Below are 17,993 nucleotides of genomic sequence, written 5' to 3'. Positions count from 1 at the left end.
TTTCATCACTTTAAGTATGTCCTTCCATTCCTTCCTGGCCTGAAGAGTTTCTATTGAAAAATAAGCTGTTATCCTTAAGGGAATCCCCTTGTGTGTTATTTGTTGTTTTTCCCTTGCTGCTTTTAATATTTGTTCTCTGTGTTTCATCTTTGTTAATTTGCTTAATATGTGTCTTGGGGTGTTTTGCTTTGGGTTTATCCTGTTTGGGACTCTTGGGTTTCTTGGACTTGGGTGGTGATTTCCTTCCCCATTTTAGGGAACTTTTCAACTATTATCTCCTCAAGTATTTTCTCATGGTCTTTCTTTTTGTCTTCTTCTTCTGAGACTCCTATGATTCGAATGTTGGGGTGTTTAACTTTGTCCAAGAGGTCTCTGAAATTGTCATCATTTCTTTCAATTCATTTTTCTTTTTTCCTCTCTTTCATTTATTCCTATACCATTCTATCTTCTACCTCACTTATCCTATCTTCTGCCTCCATTATTCTACTGTTGGTTCCCTCCAGAGTGTTTTTTATCTCAAATTTATTGCATTATTCAATATATTGACTTTTTTATTTCCTCTGGGTCCTTGTTAAACTTTTATTGCATCTTCTCAATCCTTGTCGCCAGGCTATTTATCTGTAACTCCATTTTGTTTTCAAGATTTTGGATCATTTTCACTATCATTATTCAGAATTCTGAATCAGGTAGATTCCCTATCTCTTCCTCTTTTGTTTGGTTTGGTGGGTATTTATCCTGTTCCTTTACCTGCTGGGTATTTCTCTGCCTCTTCATCTTGTTTATATTGTGGTGTTTGGGGTGGCCTTTCTGTATTCTGACAGTTTGAGGAGTTCTCTTTATTCTGGAGTTTCCTCACTGTGGGTGGGATTGTACGGGTGGCTTGTCAAGGTTTCCTGGTTAGGGAAGCTTGTGTCCGTGTTCTGGTGGGTGGAGCTGGATTTATTCTCTCTGGAGTCCAATGAAGTGTCCAGTAATGAGTTATGAGATGTCAGTGGGTTTGGTGTGACTTTGGGCAGCCTGTATATTGAAGCTCAAGGCTATGTGCCTGTGTTGCTGGAGAATTTGCTTGGTATGTCTTGCTCTGAACTTGTTGGCCCTTGGGTAGTGCTTGGTTTCAGTGTAGGTATGGAAGCATTTGATGAGCTCCTATTGATTAATGTTCCCTGGAGTCAGGAGTTCTCTGGTGTTCTCAGGATTTGGACTGAAGCCTCCTGCCTCTGGTTTTCAGTCTTATTCTTACAGTAGCCTAAAGACTTCTCCATCTATACAGCACTGATGATAAAACATATAGATTAAAGATGAAAAGTTTCTCCACAGTGAGGGACACCCAGAGAGGTTCACAGAGTTACATGGAGAGAAGAAGAGAGAGGAGGGAGATAAAGGTGACCAGGAGGAGAAGAGGGGGAATCAAAAGAGAGGAGAGCAAGCTAGCCAGTAATCACTTCCTTATGTGCTCTCCACAGTCTGGACCGCTCAGAGATGTTCACGGAGTTATACAGAGAAGAGAAGAGGGAGGAAGGAGACAGAGGTGACCAGGAGGATAAAGGGGGGAATCAAAAGGAGAGAGACAGATCTAGCCAGTAATCAGTTCCCTAGGTGTTCTCCAAAGTCCAGAACACACAAAGAGATTTACAGAGTTGGGTAGAGAAGAGAAGAGGGAGGGAGGAGATAGAGGTGACCTGGTGAAGAAAAAGGAGAGTCCAAATGGGTAGAGAGCAGTCAAGCCAGTAATCTCTCTCCCAAGTAAAAATGGGTACTGAAGATTGGATTCTTAAAGGTACAAAATTGATAACAAATACCAAAAAGCAAAGATTAAAAATCTAGAGTAGAGGTTGAATTCTCAAAAATACAATATTAATTAGAAAAACAAAGTCACAAAAATTATTAATATATATATATATGAAGTTTGCTTTAAAAAAAGGTTTTTTTTTTTTTTTTTTTGCAAAGTAATAGTAGGATATAAAAATGAAAATTTAAGGAGTAATAGAGGACTTAAAAATGAAAAAAAAATTTTAATTAAAAAATGATAATTGTAAAAATATATCTAGGACTTTCTCTGGTGTTGTGAACAGTGTGGGGTCAGTTCATTTTCAGATAGTTCCTTGATCCGGCTTATATTTCTCAAGATCTATAGGCCCCTTCCTATGTAGTCGGTGCTAACTACAGGGTTTTAATCTATTGCACCCGTCACTTCCAAGGCTGTTCCCTCTGTTTGTTTTGGCTTCTGCTGTTTGCTGGTCTCTTCAGTGTCTAACTTCCACCCTGACACAAGGGGGCAAAGGTGGTCACTTTTTTAGGCTCACTTGTTCAGTAGTGCTGTGGGGAGGGAGGAACACTGCAAACAAATAACACTGGTGTGTGCTCTGCTCAGTGTCTTGTCCACACTGGGTTTGCCCCTGCTCACGGCATGTGTGATTTCCCTGTTACACTGCTTAGGCTCTAGGCTGCTCTGCCGGGAACTGTCTGAGGTCAGCCCTGGGTTGTATGCACTTCCCAGGTCTAAGCCACTCAGGTTCAGGTACTCAGGTACTCCACAAAGGCGCAGACTCGGCTGAGCCTGTGTTTTCTGCCCTTCCCAGGTCCGAGCAGCTCAGGTGACCAGGTGCTTGGCTAGCGCGGTTGCTGTGACTTATCTCCTCCCTCGTCCCTGCCGCTCAGTTTTCTGAGTGTACAACTTGCGCACCTTCTCAGGTGTGCCGTGTGTCTCTTCTGGGGAGCTGATCTCTGGCGGCAACCCTCCTGGCGGATGTCGACCGTCCAGAATCCCAGGAAGTCTTGGTTAGCAATGAAGCCTGCTTGCAGTTTGGTAGATGATGCCTCTCTGGGGCTGCGATTGCCCCCTCCCGGCTCTGGCTGCCCTTGCCTCCCTGTCTCCAGCGGGGGATGGGTCAGTCCACAGCCGGCTAGCTGTGCTCAGTGCTTTGTTCTGTGAGCGGGCCTGGCTGTGTCTTAGGTTAGGGCTTTTCACGGAATTGCTGTCCCACAGTTTGGTTTGCTGGGAGAAGGCAATGGCACCCCACTCCAGTACTCTTGCCTGGAAAATCCCATGGACAGAGGAGCCTGGTAGGCTGCAGTCCATGGGGTCGCTAAGAGTCGAACACGACTGAGCGACTTCACTTTCACTTTTCACTTTCACGCATTGGAGAAGGAAATGGCAACCCGCTCTGGTGTTCTTGCCTGGAGAATCCCAGGGACAGGGGAGCCTGGTGGGCTGCAGTCTATGGGGTCGCAGAGAGTCGGACATGACTGAAGCGACTTAGCAGCAGCAGCAGCAGTTTGGTTTGCTATCTCAAGTTAGTTCCCTCAGATTGGCCTCGGGGCATTCAGTCCTGGTCTTTAAGCAATGCAGCCCTTGCCTTCCTGCCCAGCCCCCGCTTGCTAGTGGTGGATGCGGGCGTTTGCACTGCTTCTCCGCTGGGAGTTACCATTGGGCACAGTAATCTGTGGGTTTTAATTAGTTATTTATTTTTCCTCTCGGTTATGCTGCCCTCTGAGGTTCCAAGGCTCACCACAGACTTGCCAGTGAGAGTGTTTCCTGGTGTTTTGAAACCTCTCTTTTTTAAGACTCCCTTCCTGGGACGGATCTCTGTCCCTACCTCTTTTGTCTCTCTTTTTATCTTTTATATTTTTTCCTACCTCCTTTCAAAGACAATGAGCTGCTGTTCTGGGTGCCTGATGTCCTCTACCAGCATTCAGAAGTTGTTTTGTGGAATTTACTTAGCGTTCAAATGTTCTTTTGATGAATTTGTAGGGGAGAAAGTGGCCTCCCCATTCTGTCCTCTGCCATCTTAGGACTGCCCTGAACAGGATTTAAAGGACAAATAACATATATAAAATAGTGGTAATCATAATATAATGATGATGATGACAAATACAAGGTACGTGATCTTTTGGGACCATGTATGGTTTCTCCATTAACTTTATCTCTTTAGATATTATTCTTTAAACAGAAAATTTCCCCTGTGACTTCAAATATTAGGACTTTCAAATTTTTGTTTCTAGCGGGAATCTTTCTTGCCTATCAACGATTATGGCTTTTAATGAATAAGTGGTCCCCTGAGATTTTGGTAAATCTTTTACTGATATCAAAACCTTGGTATATTTTGATTCTTTCCCATTCTAATCAGCAATCATCTTTCTCCCTTCCCCTCAACCTGTAGCAATAACATGGGGATTTAAGTCTAGATTCTGCCTCTGGTAGGTGTGAAATTTTAGGTAAGTTAATTTATGTATGTGTAAATGCTTATGTGTTTAGGATAGAAAATTTTTCTGAGTAAATTAGGATTCTTTTATTCACATTTTTATTGAGATATAATTAATGCATTGTATAAGATTCAGGTATACATTTTTCTGAATTCTTATTTAAAATTTATAATAGTAGTTTTTAGATCATGAACAAATAATGATATTTGGATTCATTGGAGAAGGACATGGCAACCCACTCCAGTGTTCTTGCCTGGAGAATCCCAGGGACGGGGAGCCTGGTGGGCTGCCGTCTATGGGGTCGCACAGAGTCGGACACGACTGAAGTGACTTAGCAGCAGCAGCAGCCAAGTAGCCATGTATTTGGAATCAAAATGGTTGATTCTTTCTTTTTATTTTTTTCGTTTTTCAGTAATTTTCTAACTTCTCTGAATTTGGGATTACTCATCTGTGAATGAAAACAGTCCTATTATCAGAAATATCCACCAATAGGTGGATCAAATATAAGGAAATATGTGCCACATAAATAGTGTATCTATGTGTCTCCAGCTCTAAAATTCTATCATTAAATATTTCAGAAGTTTTTAAAGTATGGTGAAAAATATCTGTATTTTCTTTTCTGACTTTAAGAATGGCATGTAAGGTGACTAATTATATATGAAGACTGGCAGATAGAAACTATAAATTCCCTGCTATCAGAAACTCTTTGCTTCTCTCTTTCTGTCTCTCTCTCTCTTTCCTTTTACATGCTTGTTATTTTTAGAAACTTCAGAAGTTAAACCGTGGACCACTATAAACCTTCAGAAGTTAAACTGTGGACCACTATAAACCTCTCTTGAGATGAGGCTGCCCTATTATATAGCTGGAAGTTTATAGCAAGGATATCCGGTATTCTCTTAAAAGTGGTTGGGAAAAACATTAGTGCTCAGTTTGATTTTGGAAACTTCCCTTATGCCTGCTGGACTTAACGGAAAAAGATGGTAGATCAGAAAAACAGGGACTGTGGAAAATTATGGTCCTGAAAAGATGAGCTTTATTTCAGAGTTTTATTGTCTAGACAATCAAGACATCTTTGCTATTTATTTCATTATCTGTTTTAGGAAACAAAAGAGCCAGAAGAAATGGTATTTATCCTCCTCAAACTTGCAGTGCATTTGGGGAAACAGAATCTATAAAATTGAAACCATTGAAGAATTATGATAAGTTGCAAAGGATTTGCCCCCTAAATAAGGCATCGATTATTATATCTTCTTAGAATGCCCTCCGGCCTCCTCTCAGCTTATTAAACTCTTACTAATTTTTAAAAACTCACATCAGATCCTTTCTCCTTTGTAAAGTTGTCTGTAAATTTCCCAGTGGACTCTTGTTTATCCTTCCTGGCCAACATTAACAAAACAAAATTAAAAAAAACATCCGGAGCTTCTCCTATGAGGCTACATATTGTGGCTTATTTTTATATAGGGAATTATTGTTTTTCAATTAAAATTTGTTTCCTGACTTCTAGGAATATGAAAAGGAAAAGATTAATATAATATAGAATTACTGGGGAAATGGTATTTTGATGGAGGAAATGGGATTTTGATTTACCTTTAAATGATGAGCAGTGATTGGAAATGTCCGGTATTGCACAAGCCAATGCATGATTGCTAGCTATATGTGACTATTAAATGTGCCCAGGGCAACTGAGGAAATAGATTTTTAGTTTTATTTAATAATGAGCTAGTAATTAGTTGCTACTGTTAGCTACATGTGACTAGTGGTTACTGTTTTGGATTAACTAGATATAGGTTTGGCTTAAATTTTCTTATTTTAATCAGAATCCAAAGACATATGTGTACTAGAAAACCTAGGTTCCTTCCTGGACTAGGTGGGCACTAATGAGGTTTGTGGAATAATAGTTTTATGATCAATTTCACTAATCATGCATAACTGAGGTATATAAACACACATTAAAAGGCAGAGCTTTGGGATTTTTTTTTCTTTCTTTCTGTTGGTGGGTTTCTCTTGCTGAGATTCCAGGTCTGAGGCTTTTTGTGCATTCACGTACCTTTACCAGCTCTTCACTATTTATGCTTCAATCTCCCTCTTTTTTCTATACATCTCATCTTCTAGCTGTATATAAATACTAAGGAAGCAGAAGGGCTGAGACACAGAAGTGTTTGACCCACAGGAAAGAGAATATATTTTCTATTTGGTAAATGCAAACATGGGTAAGAACTAGAGAGATTCATGTAATAGTCCAGAGTTGGGGTTACGAAAGAGATTTGATATCAGATCCCAGACAGTTGGGTGACTTGAAGCAGAGAGAGATGAGATAAGGAGGGAAATGGGGCTAAGGCAGAGGGGGCGACAGGAGAGGGACAATGGACAACTATGACATGAGTGTGCATTTCTTCATCTCCAACAAATTCTAAAAGATTAAGACTCCTATAGCTCTAAACAAAGTTCACAAACCTCAGAGATGGTGAAGAATCTTGTCAGATAAATCAAACTGGCTTCCTTAAATTCTTTGACTCCTCATAACAACCCTGCTTCCCCACCAACCATATATATCTTGGCCATATGCTGGCTGCTAATCACAAACTAGATACTTTCACTTATACATCTGGTTGCCCATGCAAATACCGTGTGGCGTGAATATCCATTCTATTCTTTCATTGGACAGACTTTCATGTCAGACTCCAGAGTCACCTCTATGCCCCATGCTTGGCTCTCTTATGTTCACTTCTGTCTGTGGGCTTTGTGTGAATTGCAAATGCGATTGTAGGTATGATCGTAAATGTGATTGTAAGATAGATTATAACAGATATTTTGTGCCTAAGATGAAGTGAGGTTAAGAAATGAGACAACTTGAATGGTTGAAGAATTGTTCTATGAACAATTAAAAAACAGAACAAATGTGTTCTGGCAAATGCCATCTCCACCTCCTCTTTCTTTTTCTCTTTGTAGTGCACTGCACCACCTTTCCTGCCCCTCCCAGTCCTTGCTATGAACATCTATTATCTTATTTGTTCCATTCTCTTGTTTATAGATGAGTAGTTCTGGGGGAGGTGGTGAAAGGTACGTTGCATATGAAAGTGACTCAACTGCTTTAAGTAAACACAGATAAAATGCTTTTTTAGTGATGATATGGCCCTGAGAAAGAATTTAAGGGATATATAATCTTCACAGCATGAAGTTTCTTATATAATCATTATAATATTGAACTTTATTAACATTCTTATTTTCATTGATATTTCCTTTTCTCTTATCTGGAAACATTCAAGCTGATAAAGCAATGGATGGAGCGAATCACTCTATGGTGTCAGAGTTCGTGTTCCTGGGACTCACCAATTTCTGGGAGAGCCAACTCCTTTTTGTGTTCTCCTCCATTTTTTGTGTGGCAAGCATGATGGGAAACTCCCTTATCATTCTCACTGTGATGATGAACCCTCACTTACACTCCCCCATGTACCTTCTGTTGGCCAACCTGTCCTTCATTGACCTGGGATTTTCTTCTGTCATTTCTCCCAAGATGATTCATGATCTTTTCAAAAAACGTAAAGTCATCTCCTTTAGTGGCTGCATCACTCAAATCTTCTTCATCCATGTCATTGCTGGGGTGGAGATGGTGCTGCTTATCGCCATGGCCTTTGACAGATACATTGCCATATGTAAGCCTCTCCACTATTTCTCTATTATGAGTCAAAAAATGTGTATTTTGCTCCTGGTTGCTGCATGGATAATTGGCTTGATTCACTCTGTGGTTCAACTGGGTTTTGTTATAAAATTGCCATTCTGTGGCTCTAATGTATTAGACAGCTTTTACTGTGACTTTCCTTGGTTCATCAAACTTGCCTGCACAGATACCTACAGGCTGGAGTTCATGGTCACAACCAACAGTGGATTCATATCCCTGGGATCATTCTTCATATTGATTGTCTCCTACATTTTTATCCTCATCACTGTTCGGAAACACTCTTCAGGTAGCTCGTCTAAGGCCCTCTCCACTTTGTCAACTCATGTCATGGTGGTGATTTTGTTCTTCGGTCCTTGCATCTTTGTTTACATCTGGCCTCACCCCACATCACACCTAGACAAATTCCTTGCTGTTTTTGATGTAGTTCTCACTCCTTTTTTAAATTCAGTCATCTATACATTGAGGAACAAAGAAATGAAAGTGGCAATGAGGAAAGTGTGCAGTCAATTTATTATTTACAGAATGATTTCTTAAATGACAGAAAGTATAAGGTTTCCTTATCAACTTGAAGTAATGTTATATTTCTATTATTTTAACATCAGGAGTTTCCAGGTATCACATACACATTTAGGTTTCCCAGATTAAAATAATATGATTCTTATAAAAATCTTAGCTGAGAAATTGTGTTGCTGCCTATGGTTGGAGGAAGCATGTGGTGTAGTAAAAAGTTTCTTCTGGGGAATGCCAAATGTTTGTCTCTCAAGAGACATTGCAATTCAATCTGATGAATTTACTATGGACTAGACTTCAAAACACAGGAGAAAGCAATGGCAACACACTCCAGTACTCTTGCCTGGAAAATCCCATGGATGGAGGAGCCTGGTAGGCTGCAGTCCATGGGGTCGCACAGAGTCAGACACGACTGAAGCAACTTAGCAGCAGTAGCAGCAAACTTCAAAACTGAGTATCTTCAGTGTCAGAATGGGTTATATAAGGGAATTCTGATTGATACTAGGTAAATTAATACTAGATCAAAATATATACACCAAGATGCCCATTTATTAATTTGTCACAAAAAAATCAGTCAAGTAGTTTGAACTTCCACATACCTGTAACTCACTATTTCATTGTAGGGAAATTTCAGAGAAGTTAAGCAGTGATAATAATAATGAACAGGAATTCAGAGCAAGAAAAGTTAGTATAATTATTAAAATATTAATTATATCAGATTTGATACTTAATGCCTATTTCTTCACACCAGGATATGATTGTCATTACAATTAGAAAATAGGATCCTTAGGTCAGGCCTTTTATCTTGACTGTGCTGGCTGGTCATCACAAGATTTACCTTTGGTTATTGTTCATACTATGTTCAAGGCTATGTAACCCCTATGCTCTTACATATGTATTATTATTTCCATAAGTAACTAGCCATGCTCCGCCTTTTCCTTCTGTTGGCATGATTATTCCTGTTGCATTTGGATGATTTGAGTCCTTGCAAGATTTCCAGGTAGTGCTAGTGATAAAGAATTCCAAAGAATTCACCTGCCAGTACAGAAGATGTAAGAGATGCAAGTTCAGTTCCTGGGTCAGGAAGATCCCCTGGAGTGGGAAATGGCAACCCACTCAAGTATTCTTGCCTGAAGAATTCCATGGACAGAGGAGCCTGGTAGAACCACAGTCCATGGAGTTGTAGAGTCAGACACGACTGAGCACAGCACAGCACAGCAAGCTAAACTTTAGTTTGGGAAGTGTTTTATATATGATCATATCCTATTTTATAGGAATGAGGGATTTACATCAATAGATTTAGAAATTTCAATTCATACTCATTTCAACAAAGAGGAACCAAGGTCCAGTCTCAAACCTGTAGTGCAAATGACTGAGCCATATACATCCTTATATAGACACCATACCTCTTAACCAGTTAATCAGTCTTACTATTGTCTTATAAGTGGTCCTTATTTACCTTCTAATTTATTTCACTTTATAATTTCCTAGCTTTCTCTTTTGTCCTTTGCCTTATATCATTTATTCATTTTTTGAGTCCTATTTTTTAACATTTAGAAAACTGATACCTATATACCAGTGTCAGTTTATTAGCTCACAGTATTCTTAGTCTCCCTATAATTTTTCTGAAGTGGTATTTTTGAAATGGAAGTTTCACTGCTTTTTCTGTCCCATGGATTAAACGACATTCAGTAGTTCCAGCTGGGGTTCTCCGATTCCTTGCTATTTTTGTGTGTTGATTTAGAGAAATGCCTGCTCCTCTCAGTCTTTTCTCTTTATGCCTTTGTGTCAGGTCTATATCCATGATAGATAGATTCCCCAGCTACATAGTGAATGAGTTTCTCTGCTATCTTATGTAAAATTTTTCAAGGTCATTCTTTCTTATTCTAAAATAATACCTGTTTTTAGTGGACATCTACTCTGTTCTTTGCCCACATCAGCAACCTTCTTCTTCTGGTAAATGTTATCTTTTTCTTGTGGTAACTGTGTGGTATGATTAGAAGAAGACATGTAGATCCTACCTCTCTGACCACTACTGTTTTTTCAAAGGTTGGGCTTCTGAACAAGTCATAATGACATATCTCCAAGCCACAGTTGAATAGTGCAAGTATGTCTCTGACCACAGAGGTCCAAATCTGAGCTTCTCCCCAGGATGTTAGACTTGGGAGTAGAGAAACCAAGCCTAAGTCCTTTTTGGAGTGTGATGTGTAGAAATTACTGGTAATCGTATTTCCTCCTGTTAGAAATTGAATCTGGAATAATTTTTTTTTCATTTTATTTTTAAACTTTACAAAATTGTATTAGTTTTGCCAAATATCAAAATGAATCCGCCACAGGTATACATGTGTTCCCCATCCTGAACCCTCCTCCCTCCTCCCTCCCCATACCATCCCTCTGGGTCGTCCCAGAGCACTAGCCCCAAGCATCCAGTATCGTGCATTGAACGTGGACTGGCAACTCGTTTCATACATGATATTATACATGTTTCAATGCCATTCTCCCAAATCTTCCCACCCTCTCCCTCTCCCATAGAGTCCATAAGACTGTTCTATACATCAGTGTCTCTTTTGCTGTCTCGTACACAGGGTTATTGTTACCATCTTTCTAAATTCCATATATATGCGTTACTATACTGTATTGGTGTTTTTCTTTCTGGCTTACTTCACTCTGTATAATAGGCTCCAGTTTCACCCACCTCATTAGAACTGATTCAAATGTATTCTTTTTAATGGCTGAATAATACTCCATTGTGTATATGTACCACAGCTTTCTTATCCATTCATCTGCTGATGGACATCTAGGTTGCTTCCATGTCCTGGCTATTATAACTATTAGCAAGGTGAAAAGACAGCCTTCAGAATGGGAGAAAATAATAGCAAATGAAGCAACTGACAAACAACTAATCTCAAAAATATGCAAGCAACTCCTACAGCTCAACTCCAGAAAAATAAATGACCTAATCAAAAAATGGGCCAAAGAACTAAATAGACATTTCTCCAAAGAAGACATACAGATGGCTAACAAACACATGAAAAGATGCTCAACATCACTCATTATCAGAGAAATACAAATCAAAACCACTATGAGGTACCATTTCACACCAGTCAGGACGGCTGCGATCCAAAAGTCTACAAGCAATAAATGCTGGAGAGGGTGTGGAGAAAAGGGAACCCTCTTACACTGTTGGTGGGAATGCAAACTAGTACAGCCACTATGGAGAACAGTGTGGAGATTCCTGAAATTTTTTTTTTTTTTTAAAGATGTGGTAGAGAAGAAGATGTAGTGTTTAGGTTTGGTGGTATTCAAGTTCTTAATTCTAGCTGTCTTGGACATTCAGCTTTTGCACTCAGTTTGATTACTAGCTGAGCTGTTAAATAAGCCAGTACATCCATCCTCTTGCGTAAGCTTAAGTTGTGATTATGTCATTTACAGTCGAAAAAGTATTGATAAGTACATCTTTGATTTGAAGTAATTCTTTCAATTACTTATGATGTGAAATACCTGTTTTCTTATTTCTTTAAGAAAATATTATAGTTGTTAATAAAATAGAAATATGCTCATTCTGTTAGATATATATGGATATTAGAGATCAAAATAGAAATTACCCATAAAAATTACCATCTGGATATAATTATGAGTAATGTACTGGCATATTTATTTCTAGTATTTTTCTATGCCTACATAAATATACATTTACACAATTGTGATTTTATGGTCTCTACATTGTTAACCTGACTTTTTCAGAATATTGTGGGAATTCTTTTACATTATTAAATATTGTAATACAAAATAATTTAAAATGCATATATAGAATTGCATTATATAACTCTATCATAATTATATTTTTTTATTTTTCTGTTGATCAATTAAGATTATGTTAAATTTTTTGCTGTGCTTTGAAAATTCTTTTCTCTACCCCATCTGTATTTAATATTACTTCTTTTATAGCTTGATATAGAATTAGTAGGATTTAAGAATATTTAAACTCTTTATTCATATAATCATCTCTCATAAAAGATTTGTACTGTGTGGAAAAGAATCCACTTGCCAGTGCAGGAGATGTGTGTTCAGTCCCTGGGTCAGGAAGGGACTATGTCATCTATGTCACCAAAGAGCACCGAGATAAGCTCCCTGTGCTATACAACAGGTTCCCACTAGCCATCTATTTTACACATGGTAGTGTATATATGTCAATCCCAATATCCCAGACCATGCCACCTCTCTTCCTCCTTGACCCTGTGTCCATATGTCTGTTCTTTGTGTTTCTGTATCTATTCCTGCCTAGCAAATAGGTTCATCTGTACCATTTTTTTAAATTTCACATATATACATGAATATATAATATTTGTTTTTCTCTTTCTTTCTTACTTCACACTGTATGACAGACTATAGATCCATCCATGTCTCTACAAATGATCTAGCTTCATTCCTTTTTACTGCTGAGTAATACTCCATTGTATGTATGTACCACATTTTCTTTATCCATTCGTCAATGGTCATTTAGGTTGTTTCCATGTCCTGGCTGTTGTAAATGGTGCTGCATGAACATTGGGATGCTTGTGTCTTTTTGAATTATGGTTTTCTGAGTATATGCCCAGTAGTGGATTGCTGGGTCATATGATAGTTCTATTTTTAGTTTTTTAAGGAACCTCCATAGTGGCTGTATCAATTTATATTCCTACCAACAGTACAAGAAGGTTCCCCCTTCTCCACATCCACTCCAGCATTTGTTGTTTGTGGGTTTTTTGATGATGGTCATTCTGACCCATGTGAGGTGATACCTCATTGTAGTTTTGATCTACATTTCTCCAACAATTAGTGAAGTTGAGCATCTTTCATGTGCCTCTTGGCATCTGTACATCTATTTAGATCTTCCACCCATTTTTTGATTAGATTGTTTGTTTTTTGGATATTGAGCCATATGAACCATTCATAAATTTTGGAGACAAATCCCTTGCTGGTCTCATCATTTGCAAATATTAATATTTCCTTCCATTCTGAGGAATAACATATTACTTTCCAACACTGATTGTTATTCTCTGCTTGGCACATTTTTATGGATAAGAAAATTGGAAGTGGAGGATTAAGATGATAATCAACTTTTGTTTGAGGTATTTTGCATAGTAATTATACAGAGAATGAGTCAAGCATTTCTTAATTATTAAAAAAAAATAAAAACCACCCAGAGTTATCATAAATATTAAATAAAATAATTTATATAAAAGTGCAACAGAAGTTGGAAAAATAGAAACTGCGATGTTAGCTCTTTTTCTCCTTATTTATTTGGTATATAGCAACATGAAAAATGCCTAAATATTATCTAGTACATAAAATTAATAGAGGCCTGAAATGACATTTTTTCTGTTGTCATTAAGGGTAGAGCTAAATGTCTTTTATCTTTAGAGTATTTAGGACATCTTGCTGTAACTCACAAGCTGATGGCAGAGTTTCTTCATTGCTGCTTTCATCTCCTTGTTCCTGAATGTGTAGATGACTGGATTCAGAAAAGGAGTGAGCACTGCATCAAAGATAGCAAGGAACTTGTCCAAGTGTGATGAAGGGAAGGGCCAGGTGTAGAAGAAGATTAATGGCCCAAAGAATAAGACCACTACAGTGACGTGAGCTGACAAGGTGGAGAGGGCCTTGGATACACTACCTGAGGAGTGTTTCCAAACAGTGACCAGAATGAAGATGTAGGAAATAATCAATATGAAGAAGGAACCCATGGAGATGAGTCCACTGTTGGCAGTGACCATGAACTCTAGTTTATAGGTCTCTGTGCAAGCAAGTTTAATGAGTTGGGGGAGGTCACAATAAAAGCTGTCCAGTACATTAGGACCACAGAATGGCAAGTCTATGACAAAAGCCAGTTGGGCCACTGAGTGGATGAGGCCAAGGACCCAGGCAGCAGCCAAAATCAAAACACACATTCGTGGGCTCATAATGGTCAGGTAGTGGAGAGGTTTGCATATGGCCACATATCTGTCAAAGGCCATGGCAATGAGCAGCACCATTTCTGTGCCCCCAGTGTCATGAATAAAGAAGATCTGAGTTAGGCAACCCCCAAAAGAGATGGCTTTGTGTTTTCTGAAAAGGTCATAAATCATTTTGGGAGCAGTAGTAGAGCAAAACCCCATGTCAAGAAAGGAGAGGTTGGCCAGCAGGAAATACATGGGGGAGTGCAAGCTAGTGTCAGCACTCACAGATAACATAACAAGGAAGTTTCCCATCAGGCTTGCCATGTAGAACACAGAGAAGAAAAGGAAAAGAAGAAGCTGGATCTCCCAGGAATCGGAGAGTCCCAGGAACACAAACTCAGACACCACAGAGCAGTTGGCTCCACCCATTGTCTCTGCAAACAGAGGTGACTCAATTTTACTTGAAAAAGAATAGAAAAGAAATCAAATTTGAGAGTCAGTGATCACATGAAAATACTGCCTTAATTCACAGAACCAAACACCTATAATATAATCCCTTAAACTGTAGTTGCAGAAAATATGCAGTAATTATTTGCCACAAAGCACTGCTTCTTACTCCCCTGCCTCCCTAGGTTTTGATAAAAGAATTAAAATATTCTGCCAAATCAAAAGGGTTATGAGAGGAAGGATAGGAGTGCCCTGGAATACCATGAAGGGAGGAAAGAGAGGAAATATAAATGAACTTATTGATTTTGCTGTCACAGTCTGTTACTCATGCCCATTGTTGTTGTTTGTTGTTCATGGCTAAGTCATGTCTGACTTCTTGTGACCTCATGGACTGCAGAACGCCTACCTTCCCTGTCCTTCACTATCTCTTGGAGTTTGCTCAAACTCATGCCCATTGAGTCGATGATATCATCCAACCATCTCACCCTCTGTCGTCCACTTTTCCTCCTTCCCTCAATCTTTCCCAGCATCAGGGTCTTTTCCAATGAGTCGACTCTTTGCATCAGGTAGCCAAAGTATTGGAGTTTCAGCTTTAGCATCAGTCCTTTCAATGAATATTTAGGGTTGATTTCCTTTAGGATTGACTGGTTAGAGCTTCTTGCTGTCCAAGGGACTCAAGAGTCTTCTCCAACACCAAAATTTGAAAGCATCAATTCTTTGGTGCTCAACTTTCTTTATGATCCAATTCTCACATCCACACATGACTATTGAAAAAACCATAGCTTTGACTCTACAGATCTTTGTGGGCAAAGAGATGTCTCTGGTTTTTAATACACTGTCTAGGTTTGTCATAACTTTTCTACCAAGAATCTTCCTTGTAGCTTAGACTTACTTTCTAAGGAATCTGCCTGCAATGCAGGAGACCAGGGTTCGATCCTTGAGTTGGGAAAATCCTCTGGAGAAGGGCATGATGGTCCTCTCCAGTATTCTTGCCTGGAGAATCCCATAGACAGAGGAGCCTGGTGGGCTACAGTATGTGGGGTCGCAAAGAGTTGGACATGACTGAGTGACTAACACTCCTACTTCTTCCAAGGAGCAAGCATCTTTTAATTTTATGGCTTCAGTCACAGTCTGCAGTGATTTTGGAGCCCAAGAAAATAAATTCTTCAATTGTTTCCATTCCCCCTCCCCCATCTATTTGCATGATTTGATGGGAACAGATGCCATGATTTTAGTTTTTTGAATGTTGAGTTTAAGCCAGCTTTTTCACTCTCCTATTTCACTTTCCTTCAGTTCCTATTCACTTTCTGCCATTAGGGTAGTATCATCTGCATATCTGAGGTTATTGATATTTCTCTGGGCAGTCTTGAATCCAGCTTATGAGTCATCCTGCCTGACATTTCACATGATGTACTCTGCATATATGTTAAATAAGCAAGGTGACAATATACAGCCTTGATGTACTCCTTTCCCAATTTTGAACCAGTCTGTTGCTCCATGTCCAGTTCTAACTGTTGCTTCTTTGACCTGCATACAAGTTTTTCAGGAGGCAGGTAAGGTGATCTGGTATTCCCAGCTCTTTAAGAATTTTCCACAGTTTATTGTGAACCACACAGTCAAAGGCTTTAGCATAGTCAATGAAGTGGAGTTAGATGTTTTTCTAGAATTCTGTTGCTTTTACTATTATCCAGTGGACGTTGGCAATTTGAGCTCTGTTCCTCTACCATTTCTAAATCCAGCTTGTGCATCTGGAAGTTCTCAGTGCACATATTGTTGAAGCCTTACCTGAAGGATTTTGAGTATTACCTTGCTAGTATATGAAATGACTGCAATTGTGTCATGGTTTGAACATTCTTTGGCATTGTCCTTCTTTGGGATTTGAATGAAGACCAGCCTCTCCAGTCCTGTGGTCATTGCTGAGTTTCCCAAATTTGATGGTATATCAAGTGCAGCACTTTAATAACATAATCTTTTAGGATTTGAAGTAGCTCAGCTGAAATTCCATCACTTCTGCTAGCTTTGTTCAGAGCAATGCTTCCTAATGCCCACTTGACTTCACACTTCACACTCTGGCTCTAGCTGAGTGACCACACCATCATGCTTATCTGGATCATAAAGACCTTTTTCATACAGTCCTTCTGTGTACTCTTGCCATCTCTTAATATCGTCTACTTCTGTTAAGTCCTTGCCATTTCTACTTTATGTGCCAATCTTTGCATGAACTGTTCCCTGGGAATCTTTAATTTTCTTGAAGAGGTTTCTAGCTTTTCCCATTCTGTTGTTTTCCTCTATTTGCATTTGTTGACTTAAGAAGGCTTTGTTATCTCTCTTTGCTATTCTTTGGAACTCTGCATTCATTTGGAACTCTGTATATCTTTCCCTTTTCCTTTGCCTTTTGATTGTCTCCTTTTCTCAGCTTTTTGTAAGGATTCCTTAGACAATCATTTTGCCTTCTTTGTGATGGTTTTGGTCACTACCTCCTGTGCACTCCATCCACAGTTCTTCAGGCACTCTATCGGATCTAATTTCTTAAATCTCTTTGTCACTCCCCCTGTATAGTCATAAGGGAATTGATTTAGGTCATACCTGAATGGCCTAGTGGTTTTCCCTACTTTCTTCGATTTAAGTCTGAATTTTGACATAAGGAGTTCATGATCTGAGCCCAAGTCAGCTCCAGGTCTAGGTTTTACTCACTGCATCAGGCTTCTCCATCTTTGGATGTGAAGTATAAAATCAATCTGATTTCAATATTGACTATCTGGTGATGTCCATGTGTAGACTCATCTCTTGTATTGCTGGAAGAGGGTGTTTGCTATGACTGGTGTATTCTCTATGCAAAACTCTGTTAGCCTTTGCTCTGATTCATTTTGTACTCCAAGGCCAAACTTGTCTGTTACTCCAGTTATCTCTTGACTTCTGACTTTTGCATTTGAATCCTCTATTATGAAAAGATGGAGAAGCTCTATACAGTCAGCAAAAACAAGACCAGGAGCTGACTGTGGCTCAGACCATGAAGTCCTTATTGCCAAATTCAGACTTAAATTGCAGAAAGTAGGGAAAACCACTAGACCATTAAGGTATGACCTAAATCAAATCCCTTATGATTATACAGTGGAAATGAGAAATAGATTTAAGGGCCTAGATCTGATAGATAGAGTGCCTGATGAACGATGGAATGAGGTTCGTGACATTGTACAGGAGACAGGGATCAAGACCATCCCCATGGAAAAGAAATG

The 17,993-nt window shown here is 39.1% G+C and overlaps 2 protein-coding genes across 2 annotated transcripts; one reads left to right on the top strand and one right to left on the bottom strand.

The window, feature by feature from the left end:
* Positions 1-7,480: 7,480 nt before the first annotated feature.
* On the top strand, positions 7,481-8,416 carry LOC133255405 (olfactory receptor 4F3/4F16/4F29-like). Its single transcript, XM_061429860.1, has one exon. The coding sequence runs from the start codon at positions 7,481-7,483 to the stop codon at positions 8,414-8,416; it is 936 nt and encodes a 311-aa protein (XP_061285844.1).
* A 5,325-nt stretch (positions 8,417-13,741) lies between these two features.
* Positions 13,742-14,739, bottom strand: LOC133255404 (olfactory receptor 4F6-like). Its single transcript, XM_061429859.1, has one exon. The coding sequence runs from the start codon at positions 14,737-14,739 to the stop codon at positions 13,801-13,803; it is 939 nt and encodes a 312-aa protein (XP_061285843.1). The 3' UTR covers positions 13,742-13,800.
* Between the last annotated feature and the right edge of the window lie 3,254 nt (positions 14,740-17,993).

This window comes from Bos javanicus, chromosome 10 (genome assembly GCF_032452875.1).
Source record: "Bos javanicus breed banteng chromosome 10, ARS-OSU_banteng_1.0, whole genome shotgun sequence".
Taxonomy (NCBI): Eukaryota; Metazoa; Chordata; class Mammalia; order Artiodactyla; family Bovidae; genus Bos; species Bos javanicus.
The sequence above is the reverse complement of the archived record's forward strand: the minus strand, read 5'-3'. Positions and strand labels throughout refer to the sequence as shown.